Source organism: Pleurodeles waltl, chromosome 3_1, assembly GCF_031143425.1.
Source record: "Pleurodeles waltl isolate 20211129_DDA chromosome 3_1, aPleWal1.hap1.20221129, whole genome shotgun sequence".
NCBI classification, from domain to species: Eukaryota; Metazoa; Chordata; class Amphibia; order Caudata; family Salamandridae; genus Pleurodeles; species Pleurodeles waltl.
The window spans coordinates 130,753,695-130,778,882 of record NC_090440.1 but is presented as its reverse complement, the minus strand read 5'-3'; the positions used below and the strand labels follow the sequence as shown (position 1 = coordinate 130,778,882).

The 25,188-nt window shown below is 46.5% G+C and overlaps 1 protein-coding gene across 1 annotated transcript in view; it reads left to right on the top strand.

The window, feature by feature from the left end:
- Positions 1-25,188, top strand: part of LGR4 (leucine rich repeat containing G protein-coupled receptor 4) — a 285,300-nt gene that overhangs the window by 75,615 nt on the left and 184,497 nt on the right. The window contains exon 2 of the mRNA XM_069221966.1: positions 5,570-5,641. Coding sequence (XP_069078067.1) covers positions 5,570-5,641 — 72 coding nt within the window. The remainder of the gene's footprint in view (positions 1-5,569; positions 5,642-25,188) is intronic.

Below are 25,188 nucleotides of genomic sequence, written 5' to 3'. Positions count from 1 at the left end.
GTGAGCTGTCCATCTTGCAATGAAGGCATTTCTGCCTTACATCTTTGAGAGCAACATTTAGATTATTTCTGTGACACCACTACCATCCATTGTATCAACTGGAAGGGTGGTGTGGAATTGTGGACCCTATCATTTACCTGTGAAAGTGACAGGGCATATTACCAGTAGCAGCTTATCTATCAGGTTCCCTCAGTGTCCACTTTTATTTAAGGACCACAAGTTGGATCTTCACCCGAAGGGATGAATGTGACATTCTCCAGAATTTAGTTTACTTTCATGGATCTCTTTGCCACCGCCCAGATCATATAGTGTTCTCAGTTTTGTACCAAACACTCCCCTCTGACTGGTTCCCAGTACCTTCATGTACAACTGGTGTCTGGGTCTGTTGTACTTGTTTCCACCAATTCCCCTTCTGCTTGTTGTGTAGCCCATTTCCAATTCTCTTTAGTTGAGGTCAGGATTGTAGGAATTTATAAATGCATAAAGAAGAGAACTGGTGATCAAACACAGACTAGTCAATTGTTGAAAGGAGTTCGCCTTCTCTTTGTGGTGCAGAATAAACCATTGTCTTGTAACCTACTTCTGTACTGACAGCATCCAAACTATCTGACTCCTGAAAGTTAACCAAAAAAATGTGTAAGGCTTCAAAACTAACGTCATGGATGACATTTCCATCTTTTCTGACCGATAGTTGTATCTTTTCTAATGATTCCTTTCTGTGACTTGGTCTAGTTGTAATTACTATCTGTGCTGTCTTCTTCCCTTGCTTGAAGATATCCATAAATCTGTGAGTTTAGAGATAAGACAGGTATATGCTGTTGCTGGAAAAATATTTCCAGAAGTGGCAAGCACGGGTCTATGAATTGAAACGTAAATAAAATTATTTAGTATGCATAAACACTGTGATGCAGATCAATTCTTAAACAACTGGCTATCTTACAAATGAGGCATGGTATAGCACACGATGTAGCTGAAGCTCTGCAGTGTTTGAGAGGCATAAGGCCGTGCCAAAGGCTGTGGGAGAAAGAACAAACCTTATTACAAAATTTAAGCAGTACTGTGTTGTTGACTTTGTTTGCAACTTTCTGTTGTAGTCAGCCAGCACCTAAAGGATTTTCATTGGGACTGCAGTAGAGCTAGGGCATTTTGCAGCCATTCCTGTAAACTGCTCCAGAATCCACGTTTGCTGAAAGGTCTAGATTTCAGTATGCCTCAGTCTAGAAATACCATCCTGTCTTCCTGTTTGGTACATTTGGAAGGAAAGAATGACTGCAGAGGGTTAAACATATCCCAGAATAGTAGGTGCTATCCTGATGAGCATGTGTTACTTGCACTATGAGTACCATGGTGTAGTCTTACTGGGTGTACCTATGGATAAAACACTGATAGAGGTTGAGCATGGTTGCCAGGTTATCTAGACTACATAACTCCAAACTTATGTTGTTAATGTCTTGTACTGCAACCTTATTTGAGTTTTATGGTATTATTTGCAGCGATTAGAACTGCATATTTGGCTCACATCTCGCCGTTTTTTTTTTCAATGGCTACCCTCCTGCAAGACCATCTACAGAACAAGATAACGTGCTGTTCACTGAGAGAGGATGTTTGCAAGACGCCTCACGGGTGCATATTACTATGTAGATGTGACTAACTAACCCTCTGTTTGTTTGAAATCATCATTGTCATTGAGCTTGACCAATTATCACTGGAAATGAGGAACTCTGGACTGATCTGCCCTTCAGGAGAACTGAACTTCTTGGCACTGTAGAGGTGGTACCACATTAACGTTGCAGGACTATTACTCCTTCTCTGCTGTACAAAAGCAAGCCAGTGAAATTTACGGCCAGCATATTTACAGCCAGTAAGGCTGCACTGGCTGTTCCTCAGTTATTTGATTTTGAGTTCAACCGCATTTTAAAATGTGATCTTTTTAGTGTGTTTAGAGGAGGATTTACCTTTATTTTTCATAGATCGGAATGCAGATTGTAAATTGCATTGTAATGTAATTGAATTAATAAAGCGCCTACCAACCCTAAGAGGGCATTGAATCGCTTCTTTGTAACCCAAAGTCAGTAATTAATCCAGTTTTTAAAAATTATTGTTTTAAATCTGCTAGGTGTTGTGTTAGTAGTCTTGTGGTCTGAAGGAATTGAAGCATTTCCTGCAGTTTCTAGTGGTGGATTAAGTTAAAAGAAGTTGTGTGATTATTTACATTAGTTCATGAAAAGGGAAAAATGGATAAAAAATACGGTAAAATAGGTTAGGCAGAGGTTGCAAGGAGAGATTACCAATAAGAGGAGATTGTGATTTATGGGTGTGGGATAATTGGATAGGTTAGAAATGGTTAGGTATTGAAGGAATAATTGCTCAGAAGGATAGTTTGATTTGAAAGACGAGAAAATTGTTCCTTTGCTGAAGTATACTGGAGAGTAAAGCAGCTGGCATAGAAAGGTAGAAGAGCGAATAATCCCTAGATATTAATCATGGTAAATTTTATGCACAGCCTTTTGAAATATTGAGATAGGATGCCATCTAGAGAGGTGTAAATAGTAAAAAAAAAAATAAAAAAAAAAAAAAGGATGAAAGTAGATCATCCAAGGGCAGTATTGTTGCATTGTAGATTGTATCAACAGCCAAACGTAAGTCTGTTGTTGTTGTTTTTTTTTGTTTTTTTTAACTTCGATTTTGAACATTAATAAAATTGTTTTGCCTTTGTGCTTGTTTTTTTTTTTTTTTTTTTTTTTTTTTTTTTTTTTTAATAAGTATGTCTGCATAGCAGGTTGTTCAGGTTATTCTGGTAGCATTTTGAGGAGTGGACAATGCACTTTTATATAGCGCAATCCTGACCTGAAGATATGGGAGTACTTTACATGAGCACTAGTTACATTACACAAGGACACATCCTTTTTTTTTGTTTGTTTTAGAAACGGAGATTAATTAATTTGCCGAAAATCTCAGTATGTTGAGCCGATGCCGAGACTTGAACCCGGATTCCCAGTTCAAAAGTCAGCAGGTCTGGCTGTAACACTACATCCTCTCCCCATTATTATCATTCCACATTCAGTACTTAATTTGGCATTGAGGGGCCCACCATCACTGATTTTTGGGGCCCGGCACTTATTTCTCTCCATCAGACATTTCTGGAAAGCGAGAGAGGAGAGTGAAAAACACACAAAGTAAAAAGGAGGAGGAAGCGAAAGACTAGAAATCTGTCACAAAGGGTGAAAGGAGAAAACTGCATGAGTGAGATAAAGAGGCAGGGAGTGTTTGGTAGTGGACTAAAGAGGTGCTGCATATGCAGCCTTTGTATTTGGCGTGTGAAAATGTAATAGCACTGGCCATGAGCTTCTGAGTAGTGCTTTGGGCACCAGCACGCATTCTTTCACAAATTAAACACCACCTTTGTGTTTGTTTGTGGCAGATGCCTGTTTTGTACGTTTCTAGGGAAACGTGTTTGTCCATAATATTAAGGGTTGTTTGTAAAGGGATTCTACTGACGTAGCACCTCCCTTATCTTAAGAGGATCCTGCTGGTATCAGTGTGTAGGTAGAAAATTTAAATGTGTGGATTCTTAGTTTGATCACATAGGGAATAACCAGGTCTTAAAAAATCCTACTGAATGCCAAGTGATTTTCTGTGGCTCTGATCTTTGCAGGTAGGAAATTCCATAGCTTTGCAGTCTGAATGGATAAAATAGTGCTACCAGTGGTTTTCTTCCTGTAAGCAGGAATTATGAAGCGCAGTGCTAGTCTGGAACATAAGTCCCTTGGGCTGGGTATATTTTATGATTTTTTGCTTGAATGCACTGTGATAATTTTCCATTGCTAGCTCTGTGTGTGATTTGCAATAGTTTGAAAAAGGATCTTCTTGCTATTGGGAGCCAGAGCCTTCTGGACTTGATAGATGTGGGTTGTTTATAATGACATGTAGAATAGTCTTGCTGCTGAATTTTGGATTCTTTGTAGCCTTCTGGTACCTGGGAGTGGAGTTTTGTAATGCAGACTATTAACACACTCCAGTTTAGAAAGGATGAGTGTTGGTAATGCTCGTATTTTTTTTAGGAAATCCGACGGGTGGAACGACGTGTCTGAGGGTTTGCATTGTGTAGAGAGTTAATTGGAACAGCCCGTCCACTTGAACTCATTTAAAGTGTAGAGTTACAAAAGATTGAGATTTTTTTCACACTTGTTGCCATATTTGGTGGGGTCCCAGTTTGTTTGGACAGAAAGATATAGGGGCTTATTATGAGTTTGGTGGGTGAACCGCCCGAACTCCAGTATAGCGGTGGTGAGGCAGACGTCAAGCCGGCAGCCTCACCACTGTCATATTACAATATTTCCATCGAGCTGACCGGCAGAAACGTTGTATTACGAGCCGAGGCCAATGCTGTCGCACACAGCACCCTCGCAATGCTCACTGTCTGCCATAGCAGACAATGCGCATTCCGAGGGTGCTGACAGGCGGGGGCCCCAGCACTGCCCACAACAGAGTCGTTGGCAGTCCCGGGGCTTCTAACTCTGCATTTCAGGTAGCCTTTTCGTGGTGGGGTCCCCACCATAAAAAGGCTGGCAGAAAGGAAAGTTGTGAACAGTACGATGGTGCCAAACTTGTCACTGCTGTGGTTGACCACGACTTTCACCGCCGGAAACCCGTTGGGAGGTGGTGGTCTCCTGGCGGTCTGACTGCCAGAATCGTAATCTGGCTGTGGGACCACCAGGATTGCGGCAGTCGGACCGCCACCACGAATTTGGCGGTTTCAGGACCGCCGAACTTGTAGTGAGGCCCCTACTGTTCTATATTGTACATATTATACTGTTAACAAAAATTTTCAATTAAATGAAAATACTCCTATTGTTTTACATTAAGGCCCTGCTCCAGTACCTCTTTCTGAATTCTTTAGCAATGACTTTTGATCCTGCAGTAGCAGAGGATGTTAAAACCTAAATTTGAAGTTGCTAATGATCTCTTGCCCTGAATTTCCCATATGCAGCCTAGTTGACCAGCTCATCTTATTGGCATTTAGCGTATTATGGTACAAACGTAGTGCTGTGCGAGTGGAGCCATGGTATTAATACAAGGAGATGTGTGGCTCATCGGTACTACATAAAAGGTCCTCTTGCCCGGTAAGAAGAAGTGTTGTGGTACTTTAGTCTGAAGAATGCAACTAGATTGAGACCAAATTCAAAAGGCAAGTTGGTCTTCTTTGTTTTAGAATGGAATTCAAAAGAATGTACTGTCATGGGCACATCCTATCAAAAAAATACTTTGGGAGTTAATGATATAAGCATATCCTCATTTGACTTCATTAGTTTTATTTCTGTAGTTATATATAGTAAGTATATGTAACGGCATTGTCCCAGGAGTTGAATGCAGCTTCAGACTTGCAGTGATAGGGGTGACTGAAGTGAAGTTCAAAACTTGAATTGGCTTTACCTGAGGAGTACCGTAGGATAGTACGCTAAAAGAAGTGCCTTATAAAGGATTTTTGTCTATAAATTGTGTACATTTTTCAGAAATCCTTGTTGGCTCCGCTGCTAATTTGTGCTAAAATGTGTTTATTTTACTTTAGGGACATCAGCATGAATAATATTACCAAGTTACCAGAGAATGCATTCAAGACCTTCCCTTATCTGGAAGAGTTGTAAGTATTTTTGAAGATTACAAATATATTGATTTGTAAGATTTGTGCTTTCTGAGGTGAATTGTGTCTTTTGGTATTCTGTTTTTCTTTGAGAGTTTAAAATCCAGTATGGATGAGTGAATAGCAGTACCTATAGCACAACACTGCAAAGTAAATTGCATCTAAGTCTACACGATGGACCAGAGCTACTTACCCATGTTATAAAAATTGTGTTGACAAAATAGTGTGTGTTAAACGGTCAATAATGGTGGGTTTACGTTGGATTTTTGCAGCAGGGTAATTTACAGTTAATTAGAAAGGGCTTTAGGCCCCTTTGATAATGGTTATTGTGCCATCGTATTTCTTGCAATGCGGCATGCTAATAAAAAAGCAGACTTACGTCCTGCTTAAAAAAAGTTCTTCATTGCAATAATGTAGGCCTATTTTCCTGTAAATTATTTGTAGGGTGCCACTTGCCACTATGAGGTTGCTCGCCTCACCATGAAGAGCCTCTCAAGGGGGAGAATGCAGCCAACATCTTGTTCGTTTCAAATTGCAGTAATAGCTGCACTTTGTGGTTAAAATACAGCTTAAAGTACTTTAGCAGCTGCACCTGCTGTCCGTTCTCTTATTACTAAAATGAACCAGTACTACTTCGGCCTACCCTCCGAATCGAAATGGGACAGGCTGAACCTGGGTTTGAGCTACCTGTGCACTGCTAAAAGCATACACTAGCTAGCACATTTGAGCAATTTACAAGCGTATTAGTACATCAGTCTTTTGTATTAGACATAGTACGTCATACTACTGTTGAAATCTAGTTTGGCTTGGAGAACTAAGTTCTTATCCCAACAAGACCAGGTCACCCTCTTCTCTTCTAGACTTCGATAAATTGCCTACCATTAGATAGCAGTAATGTTTGCTATTTACAAAATTTATGAAAGTAAGAAACTTGTGATTTTTTTTTTTTTTTTTTTAAATATATAATTATTGTTTCCATGTAAGTTGCAGTAAGACTTTAGCAAGCAGCAACTGCATCCTAAATAGGGAGAGTAAGTGGTCAAGGTGAGGAGTGCACCTCAACATGGACGTCAATTAGGAGTAGCCACTGGAAGCAGCTGCTAAACCTACTTTCCCCTGTGGCATACAAGGTTTGCCTTTTCTGGCTCTGATCTTTGTGGTCCTAAAGTAAACAGGGCTCCTGAAGTATTGCTTCATGCTGCAGGTCTCCTTAATAATAGCCTTTAAAGTACTATTCACTTAACTTTACCTGGGTTGAATGCAGCCTCATGAAATATTTGTATTTGTTTTTGTTTCCCTCCCTCTTCCTTTCCCTTTTGTTATACTGCTGCAAGCACCTTATGATTAACAACCTTAATTACAGACCTGCCAAGTACCACGCATCAGGCGTTGGACTAAAGCATTTCAGTGTGGCGGTCCACATTACTGCACTGAAATGCAAAATCGCGCATTATAGTGCCTCTCACAGCTGTCAAGCCGGAGCACCTATAATGCATGTACCATACTGAAAGCTGTGGCAGCGTGCACTGTGTGCTGCTCCCCGGCAGGCTGAGGGGCTGGCTCATCTGTGCTCGCGATGAACAAGTTACTTACCTTCGGTAACGCTTTTTCTGGTGGATACAATAGCTACCTGTGGATTCCTCTCCTTATGAATTCATCCTTGCGCCAGCATCCGACGGAAAGTTTTCTTCCTCGCTCTCCACGTCGACGAGGACGTCACAATTGCACGGCTCCACGCGACTCCATCTAGCGTCCCCATGCCAATAAGAGGTCCTCGCCGGCGTGCTGACATCAGTTTCACCCGTTTTTTAACATGCCTTTGAGGCGAACAGGTGAGAACTGACTTCCACAATAAATCCAATAAATACATATATACGTAAAACCCTCATGATGCAACATAATCAAAAACCATCATTTATATACACAGGAAAAAATATCAATATACACAAATAACTATACAACCACATATCCTAGTGCAAGCAGACCGGCAACGGGGAGGCGGGTGGGACTGTGAGGAATCCACAGGTAGCTATTGCATCCACCAGAAAAAGTGTTATCGAAGGTAAGTAACTTGTTCTTCTGATGGATACAAACTACCTGTGGATTCCTCACCTTATGAATAGAGTCCCAAAGCAGTACCGCACTCGGAGGTGGGTGCCCGTCTGATTACACCAAGAAATCCTGTAAAACAGACCGCTCAAAATGGCCGTCCCTCCGAACCTCAGCATCCAAGCAGTAATGCTTAGCAAAAGTGTGGAGGGACGCCCAAGTTGCGGCCTTACAAATGAATACCACCGGGACTCCCCTTGCCAGGGCCGAAGTGGCCGACTTAGCCCAGGTGGAGTGAGCCCTGATACCCTCAGGAGGAACTTTCTTTGCCAGTGAGTAGCAAATTTTTATACAAAGAATGACCCACCTGGAGATTGTTCTTTTATGGACTGCTCTGCCCTTCCGCTGACCAACATACCCCGCGAACAGCTGATCCTCTAGGCAAAAGTCTTTTGTCCTCTCAATATAAAAACTGAGAGCCCTTTTAGGGTCCAATCGATGGAGTCCCTCTTCCTCTTTAGAGGGGTGGGGAGGAGGGTAGAAAGAGGGAAGGGTAATAGTTTGCCCCATATGAAAAGGAGTGACAACTTTTGGCAGGAAAGCCGCCCTGGTTTTCAGTACCACTTTATCAGGAAAAAACAAGGTAAAGGGGGATTTTACTGAAAGGGCTTGAAGCTCCCGAACCCTCCTAGCAGAGGTTATAGCAATAAGGAATACAGTCTTAAGAACCAAATACCCTAAAGGACATAAATGCATGGGCTCAAACGGTGAACCCATCAGAAATGTTAAAACAAGATTTAAATCCCACTGAGGCATGTGAAAGGGTGTGGGGGGAAAGTTATTAAGCAAGCCCTTAATAAACCTATTTACAGTCGGATATTTAAATGAAGAGGGCTGATCCGGGAGCCAAAGAAAAGCCGATAGAGCGGCCAAATAACCTTTCAATGTAGCTACTAAACAGCCTTTCTTTGCTAAATCAAGAGCAAATAACAAAACATCGGAAAGGTGGGCTATAAGGGATCTTTATGTTTCTCTCCACACCAAATAACAAATTTAGCCCACCTACTGGCATAAATGGATTTAGTGAAGTGTCGCCTGGACAATAGAATAACATCCACTACATCCGGTGGGAGAGAAAAAGAACTCCGGTTGCCCCGTTCAATCTACAGGCATGAAGGTGCAGGCTCTGGAGGTGGGAGTGTAGAACCTGCCCCTGCGACTGTGAGAGGATGTCTGCCCTGAGCGGGAGACGGAGCGGAGGGCACTTTGAGAGTTGTAGAAGGTCTGTGTACCACACCCTTCTCGGCCAGTCCGGTGCCACCAAGATGACTTGGGCCCTGTCTTGGCGAATCTTCCTCACGACCCGAGGAATCAAGGGTCTTGGGGGAAACGCGTAAAGCAACTGGCTGTCCCATGGTATTTGAAACGCGTCCCCCAATGCTCCTTGCAACGGATACTGCAGAACGACGGGCAGTGTGCATTCTCCCGAGTGGCGAATAGATCTACCTACGGAGACCCCCACATCTTGAAGATGTACCGGACTGGGTCTGAATGGAGATGCCACTCGTGATCAGCCAAGAAGTGCCGACTGAGACTGTCCGCACGTACATTCAGAACCCCGGCCAAATGATTTGCTATCAAGCAAATCTGATGGTCCTGAACACAGGACCAGAGCCGCAGAGCTTCTCTGCAGAGAAGGTACGACCGTACTCCTCCCTGCTTGTTTACGTACCACATTGCGGTAGTGTTGTCTGTGAGGACTTGAACCGACTGACCACGAAGGGGAGGAAGGCCTTGAGAGCCAGATGTATCGCCCGCAGCTCCAACAGATTGATATGAAACATCTGTTCCACCGGAGACCTCTGACCCTTGATCTCCAGATCCCCCAGATGAGCCCCCCACCCTAGAGTGGAGGCATCCGAAACAACTGTGGCCACTGGAGGTGGTAGTGAGAACGGCCTTCCTTGGGAAAGGTTGCTGTCCACTGCCCACCATTGGAGATCTGCTGCAGTGTCCCTGGAGATCCTTATCGAACCCTCGAGATCCCCTTTGTGCTGAAACCACTACCTGCGGAGGCACCACTGAAGAGCTCTCATATGCCAGCATGAGTGACCAACAGAATGCAAGAAGCAAACAGACCAAGCAGGCGTAAGCCCTTGAAGCCCGGAACAACTGTTCCATTTCTAAACATTGTATCGGGCCTACCCTCCGCCTCAGCGGATTCGGGACATTCAGGTGCTGATTCCAATGTTGTATCCACTACTGCCCCCTATGAACAGGAGGCATTGAGAGGGCTCCAGGTAAGACTTGGGCACGTTTACCGAAAACCCCAGATCGAACAACAACTGGGTTGTCACCTGCAGGTGATGCAGCACCAGCTCTGGAGACTTGGCTTTGACCAACCAATCGTCCAGGTAAAGGAGTACTGCTATTCTTTTCCGTCTGAGATGTGCTGCAACCACTGCCATCACCTTTGTGAAGACTCGAGGTGCTGATGTAAGCCCAAACGGAAAGACCGCAAACTGGCAGTGTTCCGACCCCACCACAAACCGGAGATACTTCCTGTGCGACTTGAGTATAGGGATATGAAAGTACGCATCCTGCAAGTCGACAGACACCATCCAATCCTCTTTGTTCAACGCCATAAGTACCTGCGCTAGAGTCAGCATTTTGAATTTCTCCTGCTTGAGGAACCAATTCAAAATCCTCAGGTCTAGTATCGGCCTCAAGCGACCATCCTTCTTGGGGATCAGGGAATATCTTGAATAACAACCCTGACCCCTTTCCTGCTCCGTAACCAACTCTATCACACCCTTTGATAACATGGCCAGAACCTCCTGTTGCAACAAGAGAAGATGGTCCTCTGAACAAAACGAGGGACGGGGGAAAGGGAGGAGGGAACTCCTAAAAGCGGAGAGCATATCCTTTTTCCACAATATTCAACACCCAGGAGTCTGCTGTTATCAACTCCCACATGCGGAGAAAAAGACTAAGCCTTCCCCCTACAGGAGTGGCATTTTCGATAAAGTGGGGTAAACTAGGGCTGCTTCCCCTGCTGTTGTCCACCAGATGAAGAGGATGACTAAGAAGGGTGCTGCTGGACTGCCCTTCTAGCTCTAGCCCTCCCACGCCCTTTAAAGGGTCGATAAGATGGATTGGCAGGCTGTTGGGCCGAGTACTGGGGCCTCTGAAAAACCGCTCCACAACCTAAACCTCTGAACCTGCGAAAAGACCTATAAGGGGCAGTAGGGGTAAGCCTAAGGACTTTGCTGTAGCTCGGCTCTCCTTAAAACGTTCAAGGGCAGAGTCAGCCTTCTCCCCAAACAGCTGTTCACCATCGAAGGGCAAGTCTAGTAAGGTGGTCTGTACATCCGAGGTGAATCCGGAGGACCTCAGCCATGCATGCCTCCTTGTAGCAACAGATGTCCCCATCGCCCTAGCAACTGAGTATGTGGTATCAAGGCCAGATTGTATAATCTGCTGTGCCGCAGCCTGTGCATCCGAAAAGAGTGTTCCAAAAGGCCTCTGTGCCAGATCCCCGACCATAGCCTTGGCTGAATCCATAAGGGCATGGACATACCTGCCCACCACACAGGTAGCGTTCGCAGCCTTAAGCGCCATGCTGCAAGACGAAAATATATTTTTTGAAGACTGCTCCATTCGTTTGGACTCCCTATCAGATGGGGTCACAGGGAACAAACCAGGAGCAGACTTTGTGGAGCAAGACGCTTGAACCACTAAACTCTCTGGGGTTGGATGACGTGAGAGGAACCCAGGATCCCCCGGGTGCTCCCCTATGCCTCCTTGCCACAGCTCTATTAACAGCTGGAGACGAAACTGGTTTCCTCCACAAGTCCATAATAGGCTCCAACAATGCCTTGTTGAAGGGCAGCAAAGGATCAGCTGAGGATGTAGAGGGATGCAGCACCTCAGTTAGCAGATTTGTCTTTACCTCTGCTGCAGATAAAGGCAGGTCTAAGTAGTCCGCTGCCTTTCTAATGACCGAGTGGAATGACACTGTCTCCTCCGTAAACTCCCCCGGAGATGAAATGTCCCATTCCGGGGAAGTATCCAGACCACTGGCTGACCCCAATCCTTGGTATTCCTCCAAAGGCTCCATAAGCTCACACTCTTCCAACTGCCGGTATTCTTCTTCAAGAAGACGCAAGCCCTTTCTCTGAGATATCAAGCGGGATTCTAACCTCGGTGTCTACATCGAATCCACCAACGCCGAAGCCACCGCTTCCGAATCCCGACCAGGCACAGAAGATGCTGTATGGATCCGAGCATCACTCGGACCCGGCACCGACACGGACTCCAACGGTGCCTTCTTCGGAGTCGGCTGGCACGCAGATAATAGAGCCGGCTGGCCAGGGGAGAGCATCGGCGTCGGCTGACGTGGGGATGGCAACTGCGCCACGGATCTAGATGGTGACACCATACCTCGAGGAGACATCATCTACGTCGACCCGGCACCCTCAACGGCGCAAAATGGCATAAATGGCTTCATCTGATGTGGAGCTGGGGAGCCCAGTGAAAAAGCTAATGGCCCCGTGGGACCCGCCGGTGCACCAGCAGGGGCCATAGCCTGGGAAACAGCATACATGGCATTTAAAAATGCCGCCGGATCCCTTCCCGGAGCCGGGAAGGCAGCATATCTCTGATCTTGATCCTGCTGCTGCACATCAGGCTCTTGCAGCGCCGGTGAAAACTGAGGGCTATGAGGAGCCACCTCATAGACTGACGGCGTCGGAGATACTTCTGGACTCTGGGGCTGCGGAGTCACAGTAGGGCTCACCTCCCAATTACTTCGACGTTGAGCAGATGGAGACCTCGACCTCTATCGGCTCTGTGTCGATCGGCGCTGTGAGTCATGACGGCATCAAGCGTCTTGACGATGCCTCTTCTTGTGCCTCCTAGAAGAAGCGTGAGATTAAGCCCTCTTGTGGCCCTTCTTCTTAGACTTTGCTAAGAAAAGCTTGGCCTCTCTTTCTTTAAGTGCCTTAGGATTCATACTCTGGCACGATCCACACCCTTCGACATGCGGATTAGTGACCAACATCCTACCACCACATTTGTTACCAGGCTTGAAACCCGATTTTCTCGGTGGAGACATTGTAACTACCAAAGATACACACTATCGAACAAGCCAGGAAAAAAAGCGTTGGCATCGAAGGCATGGAAAAGGGGAAACTGACGTCAGCACGCCCGCGAGGACCTCTTATTGGCACAGTGACATCAGATGGAGTTGCATGGAGCCGTGCAATTGTGACGTCTTTGTCGACGTGGAGAGCTAGCAAGAAAACTTTCCGTCGGATGCTGGCGCAAGGATGAATTCATAAGGTGAGGAATCCACAGGTAGTTTGTATCCATCAGAAAGTAACAGTGCTACATTGTAACACAACCTGAGACCACTGCAGCATAACTGTGACATCAGGAGTCACTGTGCCCAATGGCTACTGTGGAGACAGTGTGCGAGTCTCTCTGTTTTCAGACTCATTTTAATAGGTGTGTTGCCCTGACGCCCATTTCAAATTAATTAGGGTCCTCAGCTCAGTGTGGGTAATGGCAGCGCAGCTGAGCATGCCTCTCGTACCACTGCGGAGGGGGCCAGTATATTGGTCCTGAGGCAGGTGAAGGTGAGTGGGACCTGGCCTGAGGCTCACCCGACCCCGGCCCCACCACTGCCGGCTAACTTGCCTTTGTGAGCCAGACCTACCCGGACCATGCAGCACTGGGAGGCTGACTCGCCGTAGTCAGTCTGGTGAATCTAAAGTGCTAGGCAAATATGATGGCAGAGGCTGAGGGCTCTCAGCTACTCAACACCACAGAGCGGCTGACTGTGTTGATTATGACTCCAGTCCGAGTCGCCAGGAACCCTAAGTCAGAGAGGAATAGAGCAGCTGCTCGCCGCTCACGGCGCACCATGGTATTTATCCCGGGACCCGACTCTAGCTCACCGGGCCACAGCACCGGCACAACCCGCAGCCGCTGCTGTCAGTCATGTGCCAAACCACACAACAGCCACCGTTCCTCAGCAGTTGAGCCCCTAGTGTGAGAACAGTGTGTATACCACTTGCACCAGTAGAATCACGTAGTGGTGGCGTTAGTCGCCGCGCCGGAGTCCAAGTCACTGTGGGCTGTCCACACAGGAGGGCCTGCCTGTTGCCACGGCGTCAGTTCACCTTTGAACTTCAACTAAAAAAGTGACTGAAGAGTGTGTCGCTGAGCTGGTATATTAATCTAAAGTAAGCACTTGTGCTATCACCCAGCAAATAAAAGAAGCGGTTTATATTCGAATTTCACATAGTTTGTTTCCTGGTTGCATATTTTTCTGGTGCTTTGCAGCAGTTAACTTCTTAGAGTTTCTCGTTGCTGAGATTGTTGTTATTTCTGATATTTATACGTTTCCCTCGTCTTCATGGCTTGATTTTGTGCGCAGGAAAGAGTCACTCGTCGTTAAAATGTCACTCATAATTACACTGAAATTATGAACATGTCGCGCATAGCACTCTGAAACAGTGGCATCTAAGTAATTAGCTGCCAACATATTGTATCTCTATTACTCACTTCATGTCCGTCTTACTTAATCTAACTGGTGTACTTAGTGCAAACATATCACATAGTTTTGACCTGTACTTTGTGCCTTAGATTTGGAGACAGTAGTAAAAATAATTGAACCGAAACCTTCCACTAACACTGCCACTTAGTTCAATCGATATCCCTTGGGCAGTGTAGCCAGCAGCACGAAAAAAAAAAAAAAAAAAAAAAAAAAAAACTCACAAATAAGCAGTGTTTGAATTGAACGAAGTCGTTAAAAATAAACGCGTCCCTAAAGCATGTATTATGCTTCGAGACACGGTGGCGGTTGTAGGAAACGCCTTCCGCCCTTAAGTGGAGCAGCAATGCCGATCGCCTGGGCCCCAGCATACCCGGCGGGGGACATGAGCCCTGCAGCTACCGAAGCCTGTCCTGGACTGCGTTCCACAGTGCACGCCAAGCCGCCGTGTTTATTCTGGATCTGTTAACATGTTTACGACCGATTGGATATGTTGTTTTCCTTGACACGTTTCCTAGATCCCCTGCGCCCTGCTCGGCGCACGCTGCTCGCGCCGCACAGGCAGAGACGGTACCGGAAGTACGCTTTCTGTGACCCTCAACCTCTGACCTGGCTACCACAGGGCTGTTGATAGCTAGATTGATGGCAGTTGTCTGGGGGCGCCCGAAATGTGCAATGGCGTTCCCGAGGGTAAACCGAACACTGCCATAAAAAATCAGACCCAGACTGCTGATATTCAAAAGGAATGTTAAAAAACGGCCCGATATGTTTATTCCGCACCCTTCCGAAGCAGAAGTTACAAAAGGGCAATAACCCATGAAGATCAAGTTGGCATAGAGGGCAGCTGTTTTACAATGGTACATGAAGTCGCGAGAGACGCGACAATACTTGGACACAGGCGATGAGTGATGGATAAATGTTAGTATGCCAAACACGGCCTGTGCCGTTAACTCACATTGTGCCGCATAAACCGTCTATTTTCAGGGGCTTTGCTATCAATAGTGCAGTAGGTGCAGCAGCAAAGAGATGTAGAGCTTCCCGCCATGGCACCACTATTAAAATAATGTTTTTTTTTTTTTTTTTTTTTAACTAGCTGACTAAGGGATGGAAGCGCACATCCTTCCATGCATTATGACCCATGCCACTCTGGCTGCACCCCCTTATTGTAGTTAGCAGACCTCACCCTGGGATGGCGAATTGAAAAATCCAAGGTGTGTCTCCAGGACTCGCACAAAGAAAATGCCGCCTTAGCTCTTTACAAGGATGTGTAACACTATACCCGTCATAAGCTGGTCCGGGGCAGTATTACTACATTTTTTGGGTTAAACCTCTTACGCCGCCTTCTAATTAATCTCTATGGTGGTTTTCAGTTTCTGTGTTGTGCACGATTTCTATTGCTGTTAGGCCTGTGCCTCTCCCCTCTAAGAAGAGCTCAGACAGCACGAGGGGAAGGCTCTTCTGAGTCCATAACGTTTTTAAGATTGCTTCAATTATATTCGTCTGTAATTAGTTTTCAGTACGTCGAAGCAGCCCTTTGTTGCTCAGTGCACGTTCCGTTGTGATATAAAGAAAATAGGCGTATTGCAAACCGGAGCAGCCCCTTGGCATTAACTGGTTATTTATCACGATGGAAAGTAATGGTGTATTGTGCAGCGGAGCAGTCATTTGACCAAATTACGCCCCATCTGCTACTCAAAAAGGAACAATCTGACACCATACATAGATGTGGTGAAGGTTTTGGCTCATCCAGGAGAAATTTCAGAAAAAAAGATTCTGTTTAAAAAAAAAAAAAATAGACATTTCAGAAAAAAACTGATTTCTTTACTAGTTGAAGAATGGGGATCTTACTTAGAATGCAAATAGCCTGCATAGGCTTGGCTACAAAAGATATAATCGGAACGGTCTGGTTCTTGTAATAAAAAAGAGACAGGCAAGTCTGCACTAGTGGTTAATACTCCCGTCTACATAGGGGGAACTTTCTAGGACCTATCCCCCCTGTGCCCATTATAAGCACACCAAGTCTGGGTGGGGAGCACATTGGAAGGATCTCGCAGTGCGTGGCCAGTGGATGTCTCTTGAGACTTTACAGGTAAACATATTAGAACTCAAGGCAGTATTCCCTGTCGTTTTGGCATTCCATATGTAGTTACACACGAAGGTTTTCAGGTTTGTATGGCAAACCACAACAATCTACTGCGCAAACAAGCAAGGGGCACAATACCACTCGTTCTATCAAGAAGACAGTTTGTGGGATACTCCTTGTCAGTTACCAGACAAGTGCTCATTATCACAGAACATGTGCTAAGTGAGCCTATCTTCGTTGTTGCAAGCCTCAGCAGAAATCTAGGTGCGATTCCCCACAGTAAAACAAAATGCCCCATTAGGTTTACATATACATCCAGACACCACAAGGTTGAAAACTCTACTGATGAGTTATGTACATAGTGTCCTCAACACTACTGCTACCAAGATGCACTGAAGTGCAGTCTGTCACAAATGATAAAAATAGCCAGCAAACTGATGGGGACTAAACAGAAAAGTCTCACATGTTGTGAACTTGTCCATCCCACCACAAAGGAAATTGCGAGCACTCCACATACCGTAAACCATTAACCAGGAGCATGTGAGCTGTCTAGACCTCAAACCTCCAAGTTGTGCATATTCGTCCTGAGGTCTTAGAATTCGGTTATCTGAAATATGCCAGAAAATAGTATGAGGATTTTTAAGAGGCTTTAACACCTGCCTCTGGAATTAGATGTTTTGCCAAATGGAAATATTAAGTCACCTGAAGCGTAAAAGGACCCAAAACTCTGTTAGACACTTGCATTAAGGGTATTCTATTCCATGCCGTGCAGAGAACACTGACCTTTCGGCCGGAGCTCACTCCCCTGCGCCGACAGCTCCACCTTGCTGCGACGCCTCTCCCCATCCCCGAGACCGATCGCGAGTTCGAAGCCCCAGTCCCCTTCCCTGGTGCCCAGCAGCGCTGGTAAGTTCCATCCCAGTGCTCTGTGCATCTGTTTCTGAACACTGTACTTTCCGCTTTTTACTCTCTGTGCCTCTGTTTCTGAACACTGTACTTTCTGCTTTTTACTCTCTGTGCCTCTATTTCCGAACACTGTACTTTCCGCTTTACTCTGTGCCTCTGCGCCTTCCCTCTGTTTCTGAACTTTATATTTCCCCTTTTTTGCTCCACCATTCTTAGCGTCCCTGTTGTTCTGAATGCGCCCTCCCACTGTTTATAACTCCATCCCCCCGTAGCCTCTTACCTTCCGCCGCTTTTCTGCATTATTTTTCCTTGTACTTCCAGCCTTTCCCACTGTTTTCCTCCTCGCCGGGCCATGTAGACGCTCGTGCGATTCCACCTGCTCTGTTTACTCCCCGCCCCCTCCCGCCCCCATTCGCTCTCCCGTTCCCTCCCGCCTCCCAGCTACCCCTCCCTCCCACCTCCCCCTCTTAATGGCGGTCGCTGCGCGGCCCAGGTGAGAGAACCCCGACCTTTCGGCCGGAGCTCACTCCCCTGCGCCGACAGCTCCACCTTGCTGCAACGCCTCTCCCCATCCCCGCCCACGCGACCGATCGCGAGTTCGAAGCCCCAGTCGTCTTCCCTGGTGCCCAGCAGCGCTGGTAAGTTCCATCCCCGTGCTCTGTGCCTCTGTTTCTGAACACTGTACTTTCCGCTTTTTACTCTCTGTGCCTCTGTTTCTGAACACTGTACTTTCTGCTTTTTACTCTGTGCCTCTATTTCTGAACACTGTACTTTCCGCTTTTTACTCTCTGTGCCTCTGTTTCTGAACACTGTACTTTCCGCTTTACTCTCTGTGCCTCTGCGCCTTCCTTCTGTTTCTAAACTTTATATTTTCCCTTTTTTGCTCCACCATTCTTAGCGTCCCTGTTGTTCTGGATGCGCCCTCCCACTGTTTATAACTCCATCCCCCGTAGCCTCTTACCTTCCGCCGCTTTTCTACATTATTTTTCCTTGTACTTCCAGCCTTTCCCACTGTTTACCTCCTCGCCGGGCCATCTAGTCCCTCGTGCGATCCCCCTGCTCTGTTTACTCCCCGCCCCCATTTGCTCTCCCGTTCCCGCCCGCCCGCCTCCCAGCTGCCCCTCCCACCTCCCCCTCTTAATGGCGGTCACTGCGCGGCCGCGCCGCTGGCGCGCCAGAGGCAAGCCCGTCCAAGCCACGCCCAGCGCCAGTCCCCCTGGTCCCGCCAGCCAAAAGCCCCCTAGACTATACTACCACCCCTACTCTCTCCTCTCCCTCAACCCCGGAGTCCGCCCCAACTGCTGTCAAACAACCCCCACTCACACACAAGGGCCCCTTCTCCTGCCACACCTGCCTTTTCTCCTGCTCCACACCCGACGCACCGCACCACAACACCAAGCACTTCACCCCCCACACAACAACCCCCGCACCTACCAACACACCCCACAGCCCCACGCCACAACCACCCCCACTCTCAACAACACCACAAACATCCACACAAACACTATCACACACCACAACAACCACACCACCCGCAACCACCTTTACTGCCTACTCCTGAACACCTGGTCCCTACACAAACATGCCATAGAACTCTGGGACCTCATCACTTCACACTCACCCGACATCATCTTCCTCACTGAAACCTGGACAAACCCCACATCCGAGCCAGACATAGCCATAGCCACCCCAGAAGGCTACAAACTCCAACGCAGAGATCGCCCCAACCAGCCAGGAGGCGGCATCGCCATCCTCCACAGAGACACCATCAAGGTCACCACCAACACCCTCGACACCCTCAACAACGCAGAACACATGCACTTCCTCATCCATGTCAACAACACCACCACCCTCCGAGGCACACTCCTATACAGACCCCCAGGACCGCGCCCCCCCTTTTTGCGACACCATCGCAGACACCATCAGCACACACGCTCTCACCTCCACAGATTACATACTCCTCGGCGACTTCAACTTCCACCTAGAAAACCCTCACAACCACAACTCATCTTCCCCCCCTAGACAACCTTTCAAACCTAGGACTCAAACAACTGGTCACAGCCCCCACCCACTCAGCTGGACACACACTTGACGCAATTTTCACATCTAGCCAACACATCACCTACACCCACACCACCACACTCCAATGGACAGATCACCAATGCATCCACTTCTCCTACAACAAACCTCCCAAACACCACCAACATCACACCACCCCCTACCGCATGTGGGACAAGATCCCCACGGAACACCTAATCTACCAACTGACGCAACCCCCACCCCAACATAACCGACCCCAACACCGCTGCTCACAACCTCAACGAATAGATCACCTCCTGTGCCGATAACTTCGCCCCCTCAGAAAAAACATCACTACCCGAAACATCAAGAACGCACCATGGTTCACCACTGAACTCCACGAATCCAAATGCCGCAAAGCAGAGAAAATCTGGAGACAAGAACCCACCACCACTAACTTCACCACCCTCAAAACCACCACACGCATCCACCACCAACTCATAAGCACCACCAAAAGAGCACACTACAAGGAACGCATTGACGACAACTCACAAAACAGCAAGGAACTCTTTACCATCATCAAAGAGCTCTCCAAACCCAAGGCCAGCAACCTTGACCCCACGCACACACAAACCCTCTGCGACTCCCTCTCAGACCACTTCCACCGCAAAATTCTAGACATACATAACAGCTTCGCACCACACACGCCCCCCCCTCACACCACTCACCCCCTCACACAAACCCACCACACACACCACACAACCTACTCACCACCTGGGCCCCCACCATCGACGAAGAAACTGAAACCACTATGAACTCTATTCACTCTGGCTCCCCCTCTGACCCATGCCCCCACCGTCTTTACAACAGAGCCAGCCCAGCCATCGCCCCCATACTCTGAGCCACAATCAACAGCTCCTTCGAAACCGCCACCTTCCCAGACCTCTGGAAACACGCAGAAGTCACCGCACTCCCAAAAAAAACCAAAGCCAACCCAGATGACCTCTCCAACTACCGCCCCATCTCCCTCCTCCCCTTCCCAGCCAAGGTTACGGAAAAAATTGTCAACTCCCGCCTATCCCACTTCCTGGAGACAAACAACACACTCGACCCCTCCCAATCTGGGTTCCGCAAGAACCACAGCACAGAAACCACCCTCTTAGCATGCACCGACGAAATCCGATCCAGAGTCGACATGGGTGAAACCGTAGCACTCATACTCCTGGATCTCTCTGCAGCCTTTGACACCGTCTGCCACCACACACTCAGCACACGCCTTCACGATGCAGGGATAAGACACAAAGCCCTGGACTGGCTCACCTCCTTCCACACCAACAGAACCCAAAAAGTCTGACTCTCTCCCCTTCCCCCCCCCTTCCAATCGCCCACCACCAAAATCACCTGCAGAGTTCCCCAAGGCTCCTCCCTCAGCCCCACACTATTTAACATATACATGACCCCACTAGCCAACATCATCAAACCCCATGGAATCACCATCCTCTCATATGCCGATGACACTCAACTCATCCTCTCCCTCACCCGCAACCCCAACACTGCCAAATCCAACCTACACAACACACTCATCGACACCGCCACATGGATGACAGCCAACCACCTGAAACTCAACTCAAGCAAAACCGAAATAATCCTCTTTGGCCCACACAAAAACACCTGGGACCCCTCATGGTGGCCCACCACGCTAAGCACTGCACCCACCCCCGCCAACCACGCACGCAACCTCGGCATCATCCTGGACTCCTCCCTCTCGATGACCTAACAAATCAACGCTCTCACCTCCTCATGCTTCAACACACTCCGCATACTGAAAAAAACATTCAAATGGATCCCCACAGAGACCAGAAAGACTGTCACTCACGCACTCATCAGCAGCAGACTTGATTACGGAAACGCCCTCTACGCTGGCACCACTCTAAAACTCAAGCGCAAACTACAGCGCATCCAGAACTCAGCAGCACGACTCATCCTCGACCTCCCCCGACACGAACACATCTCTCCACACCTCAAATCCCTCCACTGGCTCCCCATAGACAAAAGGATCACATTTAAGATCCTCATCCTCGCACACAAATCACAACACAGGCCCTGCCTACCTCAACGAAAGAGTCACCTTCCACACCCCCACACGAAACCTCCGCTCAGCCGACCTCTCTCTCGCCTCTGTCCCCCGCATCAAACACACCACCACCGGGGGCAGATCCTTCTCCTACCTTGCACCCAAAACCTGGAACGCTCTCCCAACCCACCTGCGCAAGACCCAAAACCTACTTCTTTTCAGGAAGAGCCTCAAGACCTGGCTTTTCGAACAGTGATCCTCCCAGCCTCTTTCCCCTCCCCGTCCCCCCAGCGCCTTAAGACCCTCACGGGTGAGTAGCGCGCTTTATAAATCTTTGATTGATTGATTGATTGATTTGGTGGATGTTAAACTTGCACTTGAGCGAGGGGACTCACTTATTTGCACTTACTACCCACATGAGGGGTCATAAGTGCATAAACATTTAATTGATACACATATAAAGGTTTTTCTAATGGAACATAAGATGTTAATTTGTTCATGTGGAACCGCACCCTTGTCGTGAGGACCTCTGGGACCTGGGTTTGTCCCCCCAGTTTTAGGTTAGTTTTGCAGTTCATGTTTTATTTGCATTCTATTCATTTTAGTTGGGCTGCTTTTTAGCGGCGGCTTTTACATATTTGTATCAGCATGCTTTCCTTCTAGGAAAGGGAGGAACATACTGCTTGTTTAGTTAGCCTTTGCACAACATATAATCAGTACTTTATGTCCAGGGTTAAGCAACACAGTACAAAATATTTTGGTTTGTGCTGCCCGTTTAGGAGGCCGCTTCTATCACCTAGATGCAGCATTGCATCAGAACTGTACTTCTAAAATGGTTTGGTGTATTATATCAATGGTGCACAGATCCAGAAAGGGAAGAGGGCATTCCAGCCCTGAGTGTCCTGGAATGCGTGCTGTGAGAGATAAAGCTCTGCTGGCACTGATCTACCAGCTTCCAGAAAGGAGGCTGATTCCTGACACTATTTCCAGGTATGGGTCTGGGGCTAATCCATTATATCGGGTCAGGCAGAAGGCTACACCCGATATGCACTCAGTATAGGCGTAGAGTTAGGTAGCACCCTCTGGCACTTCTAGAACCACATACATCATGTTTGGAGTGTTCATCATCTTTACCATGTTTGTAATGCTGATTACTTTACTTTATTTCATCTGCCTAATTATTGCAGCTCTCTTTTTTTTATGCTAAACTGTGATTTCAATAAATGCATTGAAAATGTAATGCACATCTTTTTGTCTCACCTTGGCATGCATGAGTAACAACACAAAAGGGGTAAGAGCTGTTTCCGTAGCTTTCCTGGGGAGTCAGAGTATCATGTTCAGGTTGCCATAGTCACCTTTTACGCCTGTGGGTTTGGAGGTTTGATTGAGGCACTATGGGCTAGCCAGGAGTTAGGCCAGCAGCTACTAACTGCGTGGATAGAGACTGTCTCAGACACTTTGCCGTCCTAAACATGCAGTCCTATTACCAAAGTAGGAACCTCATAACACCCTAATCATGGTTCCTTAACTTAGTAGTTACTAATGTTCCCACAGTTTGAGCCCATGTACAAATAGACAGTAATAGAATTTGCATGTTAGGGAGACTTTAATAGTGGTGATTATATTGCTATGAATGGTCTGTGAAGTGCAAGTGTTCACAATTAGGAAATGCATTTCTATTGCTAATAAAGTCAATTGTTTGCATCCAGAATTTATACCCAAGGTTGTTCTTATTTCTAATGTTAGTCGGATACTAGGACTTCCCACTTTCTTCATTATCCATCCGTAAAGAGCATGTTAATGCATCTGTTAATGCAGTTGTGTGCAATGTGGGCAGAAGAAATAATATGTAGAAACATTAATCACCTCTTTATATTTTGCATCACAACTCCAGGATAATTTTATTGCAAAATTGAGATTGCGCTATGGATTGGTTACTAAATCTAGGTGTTGTATTGTTGGTACAAAATGCTCAGAAAAGCTGGCGTATGTGTGGCAGGGGTGGGCAGAATTTGCAGCGTCTCTCTCCGCAAAATTCTGCGGAGAGATTCCATGGAGTTTTGCAAGTGGGCAGAAATTGGTTTGTTGCGCTGGCCGCACTGATTTTTGGCGCCAGAAGCTTGCTCCGCACTGATAAATCAGTGCAAACTGCATCACGTGGTGCGCCAGAGGGTGCTGCTGCTCAAGTGGGTTTTGCTGCTTCCCAAGTAGATTTTCTATTCAAGTGGCAGCTTTCCCATCGCAAACGGTTGTGACTACCCGCATTGGGAAAATCTTGCAGGGTTCTCTCCTACCACCTGAAAATTATGCTAGGGGGTGCCAGTTCGTGCTCACCACACATGAGAAAAAACTCCACCATGCAGTGGTCTGCGCAATTTGGCCAGACCTCTGTGTAACATGTGTGATGCGGAGTGACCAGAACTCTGCCAACGCCACTGGGGGAGCAGAATTTATCACCCAAGCCTAGTGTATCGTATATGCTGACATACTGTGTGAAAAAAAAAAAAAAGCTGCATACAGAGCGTTTATTTATAGTACATATGTTAGATGTATGTAATTGTGCTACATGATTGTACAGCAACACTTAAAACTATAGTGTGGCAATCCATTCAAGAGAAGAAGCTGTGACAAGACCAGCATTACCTACATATCCTCTTGGTACTACCTGTTGTCCTTGCCCCCCCCCCCTCCAAAAAATACTAACCTTTAACAATTATTTTGTAGCGTGACTACATTATATATTTACTAATGAACCTCCCCAGCAGGTAGCGACGTCTGCTACTGGATTAACACCATATGATGGCAAGGAAAAATGTCAAGTGGCACTTAGAATGTGTGGAATTTTCTATTTACCCAAAGCCCAAGTTACTTTGTAAAGACACTCCTACATTAGATACTGAGTACAATAACTAGATAACACAGTTATGACCGGCATGTAAATCCATTATCATAAAGATGCAAAATCGTTTTTTCAAGACGTAAATCGTTTATTTCAGTTTATTCTAACGTGCCTCTACCTATGTGGTTTATAAACCATTATTACAAGAGAAACATTTTAAAAATCTGCTGTCGTGCCCTTGAAATATAGGTATATCAGTGTGATAGCGTGATGGGTGGTCTCACCAAAATAATATGGTTTTGAAATGTCCCCATAATCGTGAGATTTTGGCTGTACTGCTGCAGAATTCTATAAAACTAGTTGTATTTTAATTGTTCCAATGTGCTGTAAATGTGTTGTGAGGTATAGAACACCCATTGTGGTGATGAGTATTTGCACTGCTGTCTTAAGCTTTTTTTAAATTTAAATCTCAAACCTTACTTTTGCTTTGATGTAAACGCTGTAAGATTCTGCCTGCCTGCCTGCTGTAGGACTGTTTGTTCTGAAAACTATAATCCGAAAGGGGTAATTATGCAGTAAAACTTTCATTGCACAATTCCACAGACTTAGGGTGTGCACAAATTGTGGTTATAAAGTGTTTACTGCATTCCGTGGCACTTTGTGTAGGTATCACGTGATTGTGGTAGACTAACCTCTAGGAGAGCAAAAACACTGCTTTATGTATTATAGGTTTTTCGGTCCCCACGTTTTCAGTTCAAAATCCTGTCTTGGTCACCTCGGCCTTCTTTCTTTAGGAGGTGCATGTGTTTCCAAATAATCTAAGATGAAGTATGTTAAGTGTATGTTCAGCTCTTTATAGTACTACCTGTGGACAAGTGAACCCTGTGGATAGGGATGTCATAGATAATGAGACTGAAAAGGAGACACACATCTGGTCATTCACCTTTCCCAAACAGGGAATCTCAGGGGCATCAGTGGTTGGTAGGGTGACTCCTTAAGCGGAAAAGGAAGTCATTAA